This window comes from Crinia signifera, chromosome 9 (genome assembly GCF_055691185.1).
Source record: "Crinia signifera chromosome 9, ASM5569118v1, whole genome shotgun sequence".
Classification (NCBI taxonomy): Eukaryota; Metazoa; Chordata; class Amphibia; order Anura; family Myobatrachidae; genus Crinia; species Crinia signifera.
This window is the reverse complement of record NC_139225.1, coordinates 152,222,630-152,238,270: the sequence shown is the minus strand read 5'-3', so window position 1 is coordinate 152,238,270 and position 15,641 is coordinate 152,222,630. Positions and strand designations below refer to the sequence as shown.

General features: G+C 50.2%; 1 protein-coding gene across 3 annotated transcripts in view; it reads left to right on the top strand.

Annotated features, from left to right (window-relative positions):
- The window catches only part of LOC146036342 (putative HLA class I histocompatibility antigen, alpha chain H), a 405,284-nt gene that overhangs the window by 279,678 nt on the left and 109,965 nt on the right, over positions 1-15,641 (top strand). For 2 of the 3 annotated variants that reach the window (XM_083160299.1, XM_083160297.1), the window contains exon 2: positions 4,423-4,529. In XM_083160299.1, coding sequence (XP_083016425.1) covers positions 4,451-4,529 — 79 coding nt within the window. In that variant the 5' untranslated portion in view covers positions 4,423-4,450. Of the gene's footprint in view, positions 1-4,311; positions 4,530-15,641 lie in introns of those variants that run through there. The other variant, XM_083160298.1, reaches the window with a different exon arrangement.

The window sequence follows — 15,641 nt, the reverse complement described above, 5'->3', positions numbered from 1 at the left end:
TGGAATTTGAGGAATTTAGACTATAGAATATGATTGAATGACAATAGATTGCACTGATGATCAATGACACAAATAATAACACAAAACATTTACTAGAAAAGGCCGGATTACAATGTATACGACATAATATGGATTGGATGTTTGCACTTGAGATATTTTTTCACTGTTAACAATACACCAGTCGATATTCAATCAGCATTTGTGGAGTCTATTGTAGATGGGGTATATCTTAGCTTTGTAAGGGCATCAGGTTCTGATGAACTGAGGTGATAGAAAATGAAATATAGAGTCCACGTTGATTAACCGACCTATACTGTCCTCCAAACTGCCTCGGTAGTATAACAGATATTAGTATTAGCAATAAAATGCCCGCCAAATGCCCTCAAGAACTGCCCAGAGTGAGTAAACCGGATGATAATACCTGTTGGCAGTATGCTACAACCGGTTTTCTCAATGTTAATCTATGTACGTGCTGCAATGTTATGAGTTAAGTGATGTCTATTTATATGTTTTTTTTTCTTTTTGTTTTGCTTTTTTATGCTTTATCTTCAAGAAAATAAATAAAAATTATACTGAGAAAAGAAACACACAGTCTCCCGACCCACAAAGGGAAACAGAGAAGGAGTCACTAGATCGGGCGCACAAGTAACAATAAGAACAGGTGTCAATTATTTATAGTATCAATTGCAGCTCCCAATTGAGGACCTCTGTGTCTCTCAACATAGACCAAATTTTATACAGATTTAAACAATATCTTGTTTAAGAGAGCGCACTCTTAAACAAGATATTGTTTAAATCTGTATAAGACTTAATTAGTAACTCAGTCAGTCTGATTTAACCATCTGTGCTGAGCCATGGATATATCTAAAACCTGGACCGTTGGGGTGCCTTGAGGCCCGCGTTTGGGAACCTCTGACTTATACACATATATATATACAATAGACAAAAAGCCTCACGGTTTAACACAGGGATAGCCAACTCCAGTCCTCAGAGCTGCTAACAGTTTACGTTTTCCAGGTCTCCTCACAGAATCAAGTGAAGTAATTAGCTCCACCTGTGGATCATTTATAATGTGTCAGTCAGTAATGAGTGCACCTGTGCCCCAGCTAGGAGATCTAGAAAACGTGAACTGTTGGTAGCTCTCGAGGACTGGAGTTGGCTACCACTGGTTTAACATGTCCCATTAAGGCTTCTTACACATGATCTGACATTTCAGAAACCTGTTGTAACTATTTCACTCAAACTCCAAAAAGCAATGAAATTCCGAACATTAAGGCTGGCGCCTTAATGGACGTGTTCCTTGTGCAAGACATATATGGTACGCCTGGGGTAGCCAACCCTAGTCCTCGAGAGCTAGTACCAACAGTGCATGTTTTGCAGGTCTCCTCACAGAATCACAAGTGAGCTAATTAGCTCCATCTGTGTATCTTTTAAAATGTGTCAGTGATTAATGAGTGCAGCTGTGCAGCAGCTAGGTTGTCTGGAAAATGTGAACTGTTGGTAGCTCTCGAGGGCTAGGGTTGGCTACCACTGTGGTACGCCATCACAGCCTCAAACCTCCCAACATGACCCTCTCCAGGAGGGACAGAAAGCTCTGCTCCTGGACTTCCCTCTTGATGTATGATTGCAGTCACCTGTGCTGAACAGGTTAATTGATAAGAAAGGTGTCTCACTACAGGTGATGGTAATCCTACATTACCAGGGAAGTCCAGGAACAGAGCATTGTCTGCCTGTAGGAGAGGGGCAGGTAGCGGTGATGTGACGTGCACCATGCAAGGCGTCCGATGTCCAGCAGACCGTCTCAGATCATGCCGCTAGTCAGATCAGCAGTGTGCGGCTGAATGGCTCTGTCCTGGAGGCGCCGTGTGGAGGGGGAACGCCGGTAGAGTGGCGGGGTATAAATACGTGCTGGCAGGTAGATTGCACCTGCTAGCCATGAACTCCTGTATGTTTTTTCCTTTGCTAGTCATTCACAAGGTGATTGACAGGAAGTAGGTGTCTGGAGTGGCAACCGGCCATTTCGCGGTTCTCAACCTCTCCCCCAGGCCGACCTTATTCAGGTTGATTCGCAAGGCTGCGTATGGGCAAATCCAGCAAACCCCGCCTTGCGAATGGTGGCTGGCCGCCACCCATTCACATGGCAAATGTGCACGCAGGGCATGGGAATGGGTAGTACACAGTAACCTCCATTCACATGGCTGGTACTTGTAGATTGGAAAACCTTGGGCGCACTGGGCGACCTTTATAACATGTGTTTAATAGAGGTAAAAAGATAGCAAAATAAGATTGGCCTCACATGAGCATAATAATATCCCCCTTACCCAGTGGTGGAACCAAAGATGGTGATAACAGAGTGTTCCAAAGGAGGCTCACCCTGTAGGCTCCACGAGTCACACACTGGGCTGGGTCCTTGTAGGTGATAGCAATCCTGGGCCCTGCCCAGTGTTGGAGCCTACAGTGTAGAGCCTCATGTGAGGCCAATCTTATTTTGTTATCTTCTTACCTCTATTAAACACATTTTATAAAGCTCACCCAGTGAGCCCAAGGTTTTCTGCAAGTACCAGCCATTTGTTTTTTGGGTGTTTTTGGGAAACACCAAGAAAATACCTAAGCTGCACAGGGGGTGCGCAGGGAGACTTCAGTTCATCAGTTTTTTTTCAACATCCATTCGCAGCCTTAAAGGATCCGCCCCCATCCTTCGATGGTTGCCGACCATTGAATGATGAAGAAGGCGCTCTGTCCTGTAAGGTTGGTACAGACCACTCATACAGGTGCGTGTAGTATTGCAGGGCATTGGGCGGACAGCTGACATGTGGTGATGTCAGATGCCCACACCCCGCCTGTCCGCTATACCTCATTACCATGTGACCGCCCAGAATTCTCACAGACACGCCCATGGAATGCTGGGAGTCCGTATAGGTGATCCCATGTGATCCGTGTCCCACTCGCAACAAGCGCATGCGAGCGAATCAACCTGAATAAGGCCCCAAGTCTGCGAGGAAACGGATCATTGGGACAACCATAAGGACAACATGTGTTGGGTGGACCAGTGAAGGATGACAGGGCTTAGGGCCTCGCTGTGCTCACCATGCTACGGGCTCGGAGCCTCCCTGCGCCCAGCACACTATTATATTCTCCCACCGCACCATAGCGGATGGTAGGGCAGAACATACCGCCTGTCCGCTCAGGTCAGCTCAAGGGAAAGTGACAAACTCTCGTCAACCTTCCCATTGTTCACCTAATGCTTGTGTCAACCTTTTGAACCTGTCGACCTTAGCTACGTCAACCTTTTTCATGTGTCGGCCTACGCCCTGTTGACTTTTAGTGGTCGACCCAATGCTAGTCAATTTTAATAGTGTCAAGCTAACGACCGTATACATCTGTCCTGCCCAGGGCTGGCAGTGTCCCATGGTGGTGGTGTGGGGGCAGTTGGGAGCCCTCCTGTCGCCTGTGGGTAGACGCTGTGCACATACATGAATGAATTATGCCCTCAGGCCTCCTATAAATGTGATGTAACCATAGTAACTGCTACAGCTCCCAACTGTCCCGTTCACCGCAGGAACATCCCGGATTTTGGGCACATTCCCATGGCCCACACGGGGCCGGCAGTGTCCCTTGCTGCTGGTGTGGGGGGCAGTTGGGAGTCCCCACTGAAACCCGCTTGTCAGCAGGGAATAGACACTGTGCGCATGTGCACAGCATCTATTCTCCACAGTCAGACGGCAGCAGCTGCAAAATGGGGGCGTGGCCTTGCACATGTGAAGTGATTTGAAGGCCACGCCCCTTACCACGTGGCAATACCCCCGAATTTTCACAAAGGTCCCGCTGGACCACCAATGAAAGATGGGAGGTATGCAACTGCTAAAAACACTTCAAATGTATATTGTCTCGGTTGGATATACTGTATATATCCTCTTTAGTAAATGTTCCAGATGACGGGACATACCATATGACCCAGGAAGGCAGGGGACGCCTGAAAGCCAACAGGATACACAAAGTATATCCTCGCAGGCTTGCTTCACTCGCCACCTGGTTACTAAAGGCAACCGGTAGTGGTGTGGACAGTAAAATTGGTATTCCACTGACCTTTGCTGCCACTGTAGTTGTGAGTCACATGGTATGTTCTATTGGTCATGTGGTGCAATCTACACTCACAGCCTGGGAACTAGCTGCTGCCATATTATTTCTGTCTCTGGCACATCTCACTTTCACTTTCCATTCTCTCTGAGCGTAACCTCTACAGCCACTGCCTGCCTGGTAACTGCTGATCCTCTGTCAGCTCATTTTCCTATTGGTCAGAGACCCAGACACTAACCAATCAGCAGGGAGATCACACCCCACGTATATATATCGTTACTGAGTCACTGGCTGACACTATTATACTTGTTTCTCTTCGGGAAGTTTCTTCTGATACTGAACCAGGTCCCCCCAACATATCACCCACAGGAGGATGTCCCCCCAACATATCACCCACAGGAGGATGTCCCCCCTTGTCCTGCTGATTCTGGGGGTGACAGGTGTCTGCTCTGGTGAGTATGTGGAGGATATATAGTAACATGTATGTGGGTTATGTGACATGGATGAAGTTAGCGTCTGTGGCTGGAGACCCCGTCCCACAGTAATAATATGGACGCCATGGCACTGAAAGGGTTCATCCCTGTGCTGCAGAGAAATCCTTCCACAAAAGTGGTCACTTAGGTATAAAATGTGTTTAACACTGTAGGAGCAGCACTGAGCTGGGGCAGGTCCCCTGCTGCTGTGGGGTGAAGCCTGGTGCAGAGCATGTGTATATAATATATAGGTCACATGTACTAATATATAAAGTGTACCACAAATGTATTATAAAAGAAAGTTGGATTCATCCGTGTGACATGTAATTCTGTATTAGTTATGCATAATAAGTAAGATGGTCTGACTGATACAGGAATCCTATAGGTATAGGGGGAGGATCTGACCGTGTCAGTGTGTTATCTGCCTATATAAAGCGGCCTGTGAGCCCTGGTATCGGCACATCTGCCTGTACTGAATGCTGTAACATCTCTGTATTCTGCGCCTCTTAGAAGTAAGAGAAGAGATATTTTCAGTACTTTGAGCAAATAAACATCTTTTGCCTCAGACGACCGTTTTCATCTTGCAACCAACAGGAATATGACAAAAAGTAATCCTGTTCTCTGTCTGTACTGGGTACAGGATCCAGTGTCTCCAAGCTCCGCCCTCTGCCAGCTACCACTGTACAGGACCTGGTCTGTGTTTATTGGTCAGTGGGGGAGTAGCCGACGTCACTCGTGTCAGCAGCGTGTTGACACATATCTCAGCAGGTAGTACTCAGGTGCCAGCATGTGGGCCTGATGAAGTATGGTTCCAGATGCCACGTGGTAGCAGCCTGGTGGTGGCACCGATACTGCGTAGTGGGTGGAGTAAGTAACTGGTGGTTACTGGTGGTCAGGAAAAAAGATTTTGTATCCCAATTGCGCACTGAGTGAGAAATATCTTCATAATAATCAGATAATACTTTTTATATATTTTGTATTATTTTAATCACACCTTCATAGCACTTATGTGCTTCTTATTAACCCCTACTAACTTTCATTTGTGTGCTGCCCTGGAGTGGTCGGCGACCAATAACCAGTATTAGGGGCCCCCAGTGACACAGAGACGCCTTGACGTACGGCCTGGGGGCTTAGCCCTATATCTGCAGATATACGCAACCAAGATCTCTGTATTATTATGTGTATATCTCTCACTCAGTGTGCAATTGGGATACAAAATGGTTTTTTCCTAGCCAGAATTACCCCTACCTTTTGGCACCTGAGTGACATCACAATCTGATTGAGCAGCTTGCCAATCAACGTGTTGGTTACTGATGGTAACAGGGAATCCCCTATTGGCCAGGTCCTGTGACACCAGAAACCGCCCTCTGTGGACCTGAAGGTCATAGCCAGAGCGCAGGGCAGGGGTCTGGTCACAGCTTCTTATTCAGAAAATTCACTTTACAAGGTATAACGAGTCTTGGGCCACAAATATGACACCTGAAATCAACAGAGGAGTGACCCAAGTGTATTTTGCCTGACCTATCGCTGGTTTGGGCATGAAAAATGCGGGCAAAGTGGGCACATACACCATATTATAACTTACGTTGAAGAAGTGGCTGTAGTTTGCAAGGGGAATAGATCATAGGATAGACAATAGGTAGGTCAACATAGGGTTATGTCGACAGTCAACAGTGTTTTTCACACTTTTTTGTCGACATGGACACTAAAAAGGTTCACTGCGTGGCTCTCTGCGCTCTCCATGCTTTGGGCTTATTCTCCCTCCACGCCATAGTGGATGGTAGGGCAGGAAATACCGCCTGTTGGCTCAAAGAAAGTGAAAACCCCATGTCGACCTTTTGACTGTCGACCTAATGCCTGTGTTCACCTAATGACCCTGTCAACCTAACCCCATGTCAAGCTTCAGTGGTCGACCCAATGCATGTCTACCTTCCACTTGTCGACCTAGTGACTATATACCGTGGGATGTGTAGTTCCATAACAGCTGGAGGGCCATGAGTTTGACACCACTGATGTAGGGTGCGGGGCTGAGCACAGCAACACCACTGTCATCATTGAGAGCGGATGCCCAGCGCTCCCTCTCACCCCTCTTCTTGTCTTGTGTCAGCCATTAAAAAGTTAATTTTAATGACATCCATAGGTAAAAGCAAGGCTGACCCGGGTTCAATGGAAATAGGACTGACTTGAGAGCAACCCGGGTCAAAGTGCAGTGTAAATGGGTTTTGAATCTGGGTCCAACCCGGGGTTGTCCTGTGTTCCAATACAGTGTTTCCTGTTGATAGATCAACAGTGTCAGCTATCTCCTTTACTGGGGCCTTCCTCTCCTGCGTTGCTTGATCATCTTCTCCTGACCCAATGACCCTGAAGAAGATCCACTCCCTCTGCTTACATCACAAGCCAATGAGGAGCTGCTGGAGTCTGAGGAGTAGGCGGCACACATCACTCGGGGCTTCTGCAGCCATGCACATGCTGACCTGCCCCTCTCCCAGCCAATCCTGACCAGCGGGAAGGATAAGCCCGGCAGTCACTACCGTATGCACGAGTGCATGTGAAAGGGCGACATCTGCTGGCTGTCCTACCTCATCCAGATCCACAGCAACAGCCTGGACAACTATGGTCAGTCTCTCGCACCTCAGCTGAGGTTCTGCAGCAGCTGCACCTTTCTAATGCATAAGTGATAATGGATCCACAGTGGAAATGGATGACTTCTGGCACGTTTTGCTCCACTTGGGGCTTTTTCAAGCCCCAAGTGGAGCAGAACGCTCAGAGGCATCCATTCCCACCGTGGATCCATTATAACAGCTGCATACATCGATCTCCTGGAGCCGTCACTGGCATTGGTATCAGCCAGGCACCAGCTAACCATTGTATCGGTATAAGGAGGAGGAGCAAGGCAGCGCGCTGAGACTCCTTTACCATGTGGATATTCCAACTCCCAGGCAGCCACGAGGTGTATCCGACTGCCGACCAGCTGTTGTTGTGGTGGGAAGCCCGTGTCTGCATAAATATAGCAAGAAATGTTACTTGGACTTTCCAGCTTCTCCTTATTTTTGACTTTTTAGAATATACAAATAAATCTCCAATCTCTTCTGCTGCCTCTAAACAAGAACTGGGAGTGATTATTATTTGTTCCCAGCAGGTGGCCACTTGTCATGTTATATATAGGAAGCATGTGTGTGTGATGTGTATTTATGTGGTTTATAATTGTATTGATCTGTATGTATTGGTGTCTTTAGAGCAACAGTAAATACAGAGTTGCTTTTCTAGTAAATGACGGTGGCCCCTATGGAATGGATTCAGCCGTATTACACTTTATATAGAATTGGGAAGCGCAGAATCTCATACATTCTTTCTTGTATTTGTGTAAACCAGCTGGGGGTCACACCCCTGTAGCCCCGCCCAGTTTGGGTTTTTGGATGCTTCAGACACATCACAGAACTGCAGCTGATATAATAGAGGGATGACAAATATTTGATTGTTTCTATAGAAATACTGGTTATCCAGTAGTAGTATTAGCGCCCGGCCTCCAATTGTCTTTTTTATTTGTGTATAAGCCAATAAAACCATTTATTTATTACACTTCCCTCCCAGCATCATAATGACCATATACCAATACACAGGCTTACTACAAGCACTAGTGGTATGTTACACAGCCTCAGCACCCATAGGCAGGGACGGATTTTAGCTCCACAGTGCCCCTAGCAATTCACAGCTGGATGATTACCCGAGCAGTGAATGCATATGTGTTTGAAACGACACCGCTGACCTAATTGGCAGGATGAATTGTTATATGCATAACATTTTCCTTTTGCTGCCCCATGGGTGAATGACCTACCCCCTGTTGCAAAGCGCTTAGCGCTCCCGCTCTCTGCTACAGGCCGTTGAGGGGTGTAAGAGGAGGTGTTCGCTGCAGGAGGGGGCCTGGCACCCTCGACCGGGTCCAGCTGGGCCCTAGCCACCTCCATCCAAACTTCGACATCTTTGCAGCCGAAATCCATAACATGTAAACAGTCCTGTTTACGTCTAAATTGCTCATCATATGTCCTCCACGCTATGCCCCCATACCTTACATACATATCATGAACCATATGTATGTAACGTATGATGTTCATATGCTCGTCAGGCCTGTCTTCGAGATAACATGCCGCAAAAACACAGAACCCCGCCAGCCAGTTGTCATAGGATCTGAAAGCATCTGACCCTATACCCCCCTTCGCCTTCGCTGCTTTGTAAGCCCTTTTAGTGTCATCTGTTAAACTAAAAAGGTCCACAAAATCCCCTTTTTCTATCCTTTTTCTGCAGCTGTCCCTAAGGCCGCGTAAGACAGCCGTATAGTCACAATGCACTACCCCCCGGCAAGTTGCGCCTTTTCCTCTCCCTCCTGGAAAGTGCAGCCACCTTTCTACGTTTACTGCTTTGTGCTTGACGACCCGCCTCCTTTTTTGCATATTTTGCCGCTCGCTTGCGAGCCTTGGCCATGCTATCAGCATCAGAATGCCCCGCAGAGGAAGAAGACGAGGATGAAGAGAACCGGGTAGAATGTGACCCCACAGAGGAGGAACCCGACCCTTCCTCACCATCGGAGGCCTTACCTGACGACTCTGGTTGAGCGGCCCAAGTGTTGTCATCAGTATCGTCTTTATCAGGAATCTCTTCAATCTCTTCCTCGTCGAACTCGTCAGCCTCTGGAGCACCTGCAAAGACATCCTGAAAAGGCCCTGAGGGCCCCACACGCCGGCTACTTCGCCGTCTGTGCCCTTGATCCCGACCGGTCACTACCTCATCCTTGGGAGCCCCCCTGGATGGGTTGTACTCAGAGGCCCTGGGGTCCCTAAAGGCCCTAACAAAAGCTGAGCAACCTGGTATTTCCTCTCTGTCTGTCCCTTGTGCCTGCCCATCAGCCCCATAGGACCCGGGTGCGCTGTCCACCAGAGGAGCTAAAGCACCAGCCATGGACGACAGGGCAGCAGACAGCAGGGCTGGGTCAAAACCAGGCGGGGGAGGGGGGGCGCTGACCTGCCGGCACCCCTGGAACCAGCACCTGCCCCACGGCAACTACCCCGGCCGCCGGCATGACCCCCCCGCTGTCTGCCTGCTCCCGTGCCGACATGGGTGCCCCTGCCTCCATCCAGTGTCCACTCCCTATCCCAGGATGGCCTATAGGCTGCGGTGTCAGCCCCCCCTTCAGTGGCGATATTAACATCTCCCCTGGGCTGTGACACAGGCCTTGCAGCTCTGCTGCTCCCCGCACCACAGCCACTCCCCCACCTCCGAGCCCCAGAGGACTGCCCGGCTCTGCCTGAGCGCCGTGCCCGCGCTACCGCAGCAGGACGCTGCACATACACATCAGGCGCAGTGGTAGACGCTGCTCGTCTGCCACCCACAGACTCTACAGCAGGAGCCGGCATCCCCCTGCCTCTCCCGTCCCCATGACGCGAGCGCCCGGCGCCTGCGTGACGTCACCGCCCCACACCGCGCAGCCGGGACACGAGATGCTCGTGCCGCTGCCACAGCCCCTGTATCGGGCTCTGTGGCAGCCGCACTCACCCCCGCCAGGTCACCGGCGTCGGCCATGACAGTGTGACCGCGGGACAAATGGGCAGCAGCGCCGCGGCCTACCCCGCTGTCTGCTGCAAATCGAGCAGGCATTCCAGCGGAGCACCTAGGGCGACAGGAGGGGGCACGAGAGCTCTGGACATGGCTATGTAGCAAGGGATGCAGTTCGAACCAACAAGAAACCAACTTTTTACCTCACAAAGGTCTGGAGAAGCAACAGAGACGTGTACTCACTAGAACTTTCTCAGGAAAAAGAGGTAGGCTCCTCCTTTTCCTTTCCCTATATTCCCAGCTTACAGAGCCATTCCTACGTATGTAATGGGCTACCCCGAGTCACATGCTAACCCCAGGTACACACCCAGGCTTGTATGTTTAAGTCACTCCATGTCTATCAGCCACTGCGTTGTTCTACAGGTAATACCGGGCTGTACATGGCTGTAGTCTGTGTCCTGTGTATAATATGTGTGATATGTAACAGTCTCTGTGTCTCTCAGACAGTCACACGCTGCAGTATTATTACACTATAAGATATATGTATGTATACAGGTAATACCGGGCTGTACATGGCTGTGGTCTGTGTCCTGTGTATGATATGTGTGATATGTAACAGTCTCTGTGTCTCTCAGACAGTCACATGCTGCAGTATTATTACACTATAAGATATATGTATGTATACAGGTAATACCAGGATGTACATGGCTGTGGTCTGTGTGCTGTGTATAATATATGTGATATGTAACAGTCTCTGTGTCTCTCAGACAGTCACACGCTGCAGTATTATTACACTATAAGATATATGTATGTATACAGGTAATACCGGGCTGTACATGGCTGTGGTCTGTGTCCTGTGTATAATATGTGTGATATGTAACAGTCTCTGTGTCTCTCAGACAGTCACACGCTGCAGTATTATTACACTATAAGATATATGTATGTATACAGGTAATACCGGGCTGTACATGGCTGTGGTCTGTGTCCTGTGTATAATATGTGTGATATGTAACAGTCTCTGTGTCTCTCAGACAGTCACACGCTGCAGTATTATTACACTATAAGATATATGTATGTATACAGGTAATACCGGGCTGTACATGGCTGTGGTCTGTGTCCTGTGTATAATATGTGTGATATGTAACAGTCTCTGTGTCTCTCAGACAGTCACACGCTGCAGTATTATTACACTATAAGATATATGTATGTATACAGGTAATACCGGGCTGTACATGGCTGTGGTCTGTGTCCTGTGTATAATACGTGTGATATGTAACAGTCTCTGTGTCTCTCAGACAGTCACACGCTGCAGTATTATTACACTATAAGATATATGTATGTATACAGGTAATACCGGGCTGTACATGGCTGTGGTCTGTGTCCTGTGTATAATATGTGTGATATGTAACAGTCTCTGTGTCTCTCAGACAGTCACACGCTGCAGTATTATTACACTATAAGATATATGTATGTATACAGGTAATACCGGGCTGTACATGGCTGTGGTCTGTGTCCTGTGTATAATATGTGATATGTAACAGTCTCTGTGTCTCTCAGACAGTCACACGCTGCAGTATTATTACACTATAAGATATATGTATGTATACAGGTAATACCGGGCTGTACATGGCTGTGGTCTGTGTCCTGTGTATAATATGTGTGATATGTAACAGTCTCTGTGTCTCTCAGACAGTCACATGCTGCAGTATTATTACACTATAAGATATATGTATGTATACAGGTAATACCGGGCTGTACATGGCCGTGGTCTGTGTCCTGTGTATAATATGTGTGATATGTAACAGTCTCTGTGTCTCTCAGACAGTCACACGCTGCAGTATTATTACACTATAAGATATATGTATGTATACAGGTAATACCGGGCTGTACATGGCTGTAGTCTGTGTCCTGTGTATAATATGTGTGATATGTAACAGTCTCTGTGTCTCTCAGACAGTCACACGCTGCAGTATTATTACACTATAAGATATATGTATGTATACAGGTAATACCGGGCTGTACATGGCTGTGGTCTGTGTCCTGTGTATAATATGTGTGATATGTAACAGTCTCTGTGTCTCTCAGACAGTCACATGCTGCAGTATTATTACACTATAAGATATATGTATGTATACAGGTAATACCGGGCTGTACATGGCTGTGGTCTGTGTCCTGTGTATAATATGTGTGATATGTAACAGTCTCTGTGTCTCTCAGACAGTCACACGCTGCAGTATTATTACACTATAAGATATATGTATGTATACAGGTAATACCGGGCTGTACATGGCTGTGGTCTGTGTCCTGTGTATAATATGTGTGATATGTAACAGTCTCTGTGTCTCTCAGGCAGTCACACACTGCAGTATTATTACACTATAAGATATATGTATGTATACAGGTAATACCGGGCTGTACATGGCTGTGGTCTGTGTCCTGTGTATAATATGTGTGATATGTAACAGTCTCTGTGTCTCTCAGACAGTCACATGCTGCAGTATTATTACACTATAAGATATATGTATGTATACAGGTAATACCGGGCTGTACATGGCTGTGGTCTGTGTCCTGTGTATAATATGTGTGATATGTAACAGTCTCTGGCATGTATTCAATGCCGGTGCGAGCGGCCGGTGAGGGGGTTAAACAGCGAGGATTGCTGAAAACCAGCGATCCTCGCTGTTTAACCCCCGCGCCGGCCGCTCGCACTATGCAACGCTCTGGGGAAATCCTCGCTGTCACAGGACGGCGAGAATTCCCCAAAACAGCGAGACCCGTGGCAGCTGCAGAAAACTCGCAGTTTTTAGCCGCGAGTCTCGCTGCTTCTGGAGCCGCATCCGCCAATTCCCCCTCGCTCAAAAAACGGAGCGAGGGGAAATTGGCGTATGAGGGGGCTGTGTTGAATGCTGTCAGGGTGAGTGGTGACGGCGAGCAGGAAGCCCTGCTCGCTGTCACCACTCGCAAACAGCATTGAATACCTGCCATTGTGTCTCTCAGACAGTCACACGCTGCAGTATTATTACACTACTAGGTGATTCATCGCGCCCTACGGGCGCTCTTCACACCGGCGTAAGGGGCTACGCCCCTTAATTTGTGCAGCTTCTGCCAGTGGGTGAGGGTCCAGCGTGGCAGCACAGAAGTACAGGAGTCAGTGTCTCCTCCGACTGGGTGGGAGTTAGGGTGCATGAGAGCAGGAGGCTGGGCGGTAAAGCATGATAGGGGAATGTGGGCAACACAGGGTGAGCGGGTCTCCACTGGCGGAAGTTACGGGGCAGGAGAACAGGAGGCAGGGCAGTGTCCTCCCACATTGATGGCAAAAGTATTCAACATCGGCCATAAACCATCGATTATTTGAAAATCATTGATGGTTGATGGGCATCCCTAGAACTGGAGGAGGGTGGGGGACAGTATGCAGCTCCCGGCAGTGGGTGAGCGTCTCCTCCCACTGGGAGGGAGTGAGCGTGCATGAGAGCAGGAGGCTGTATAATAGTGGTATGTGGGCAGGACATTGATAAAAGTTGTGGCGCTGGTGCAGAGGGCAGTGGGGAAACCTGCAGTGCGGCAGCCAGGGCCGGATTTCCCACCTAGGGGCGGTACCTGCTTGTGGTGGTACAGGATCCCCCATTGTCACGGGGGTACGTGAAATGCGGGAGCGGGGGCCACGGTGGTCCGCTGGGGGGTGGAATTGCCGGAAGGGGGTCTGGGGGGTGGTGTGTGGGGATCCGCGGTTAGCGGGAGGGGGGCCGCAAATCGTGGGCGGGGGCGCGGGGGGGCTTGAATCGTGGGAACGGGGGTCCGCAAATTGCGGGAGGGGGGTTGTCGGGGTTAGTGAATTGCGGGAGGGGGGGTTGCGGAGGTCCGTGAATTGCGGGAGGGGCGCGTGGGGTGCCGTGAGTCAAGGGGGGGTGGTGCGGGGGTCCGTGAATCACGGGAGGGGACATGAATCGCAGGAGGGGGGGGTCGTGGGGGGGCTGCGAATCGCAGGAGGGGGGGGTGTGGGGGGTTGCCGTGAATTGCATGAGGGGGGCGTGAATCAAGGGAGGGTGGGCGCAGGGAGGTGGTGCGGGGGTCCGGGAATCGCGGGAGGGGGCATGAATCGCGGGAGGGGGGGGTCCGAATCGCAGGAAGGGGGGTATGGGGGGTGGCGTGAATTGCGTGAGGGGGGCATGAATCGCGGGAGGAGGGGTCCCCGAATGTGTGAATTATGGGGCGGTCGCAAATCGCGAGAGGTGCCGAGGCGGCCCGCAAATCGCGGGAGGGGGGCGCTACGGGGGGTTTCGTGAATCGCGGGAGGGGGGGGTCGTGGGGGGTTGCGAATCGCAGGAAGGGGGGTGTGGGGGGTGCCGTGAATTGCGGGAGGGGGACATGAATTGCGGGAGGGGGACATGAATCGCGGGAGGTGGGGTCCCCGAATGTGTGAATTAGGGGGTGGTCGCAAATCGCGGGAGGGGGGCGCTACGTGGGGTTCCGTGAATCGCGGGAGGGGGCGGCGCGAATTGCGGGAGGGGGGTCGCAAATCACAGTAGGGGGGGGGGTGCCGTGAATCGCGGGAGGGGGGGTCGTGGGGGGCCCTTTTAATGCCGGGAGGGGGGGGTCGCAGGGGTCCCGCGAATCGCGGGAGGGGAGGATGCAGGGGTCCTGCGAATCGCGGCAGGGGGCTTGCGGGAGGGAGGGGTCGCTGGGGTCCCGCGATTTTCAGGAGGGTCGCGGGAGGTCGCGGAGGTCCAGCGAATTGCGGGAGGGGGTGGTCGGGTCTGGGACGGATATTAGACAGCACTTACATCGACAGCCATTACATCGACACCATTAGTTCGACAGCTCAATAGGTCGACATGGTTTTAGGTCGACATGTCATTATGTCGACAGCTCATTAGGTCGACAGCTCATTAGGTCGACATGTTTTTAGGTCGACACTGCCATTAGGTCGACAGAGTCTATGTCGACAGTCAAAAGGTCGACATGGTTTTTTTCACTGTTTTTTTGGCCGAAATGTCGACACAGTCGACATGGACACAGTTTGAAGTGTACCGCAGCCGCTCGCTATGCTTCGGGCACGGTGCCTCGCTGCGCTCGGCACACTATTTTATTCTCCCACCACGCCCTAGTGGATAGTAGGGCATGAAATACCGCCTGTCGGCTCAATAAACAGTGAAAAAACCCATGTCGACCTTTTGACTGTCGACATAGACACTGTCGACCTAATGGCAGTGTCGACCTAAAAAACATGTCGACCTAATGAGCTGTCGACCTAATGAGCTGTCGACATAATGACATGTCGACCTAATGGTATGTCGACCTAAAACCATGTCGACCTATTGAGCTGTCGAACTAATGGTGTCGATGTAATGGCTGTCGATGTAAGTGCTGTCTAACAATAGTCCGGATACCGGGGTGGTCGCGGGGGTCCCGCGAATCGCGGGAGGGGGGTCCCACGAATCGCGGGAAGGGGGGTTCGCGGGGGTCGCGGGGGTCCCGCGAATCGCGGGAGGGGGGGGTCGCGGGGGGGTCCCGCGAATCGAGGGAGGGGGGTCGCGGGGGTCCTGG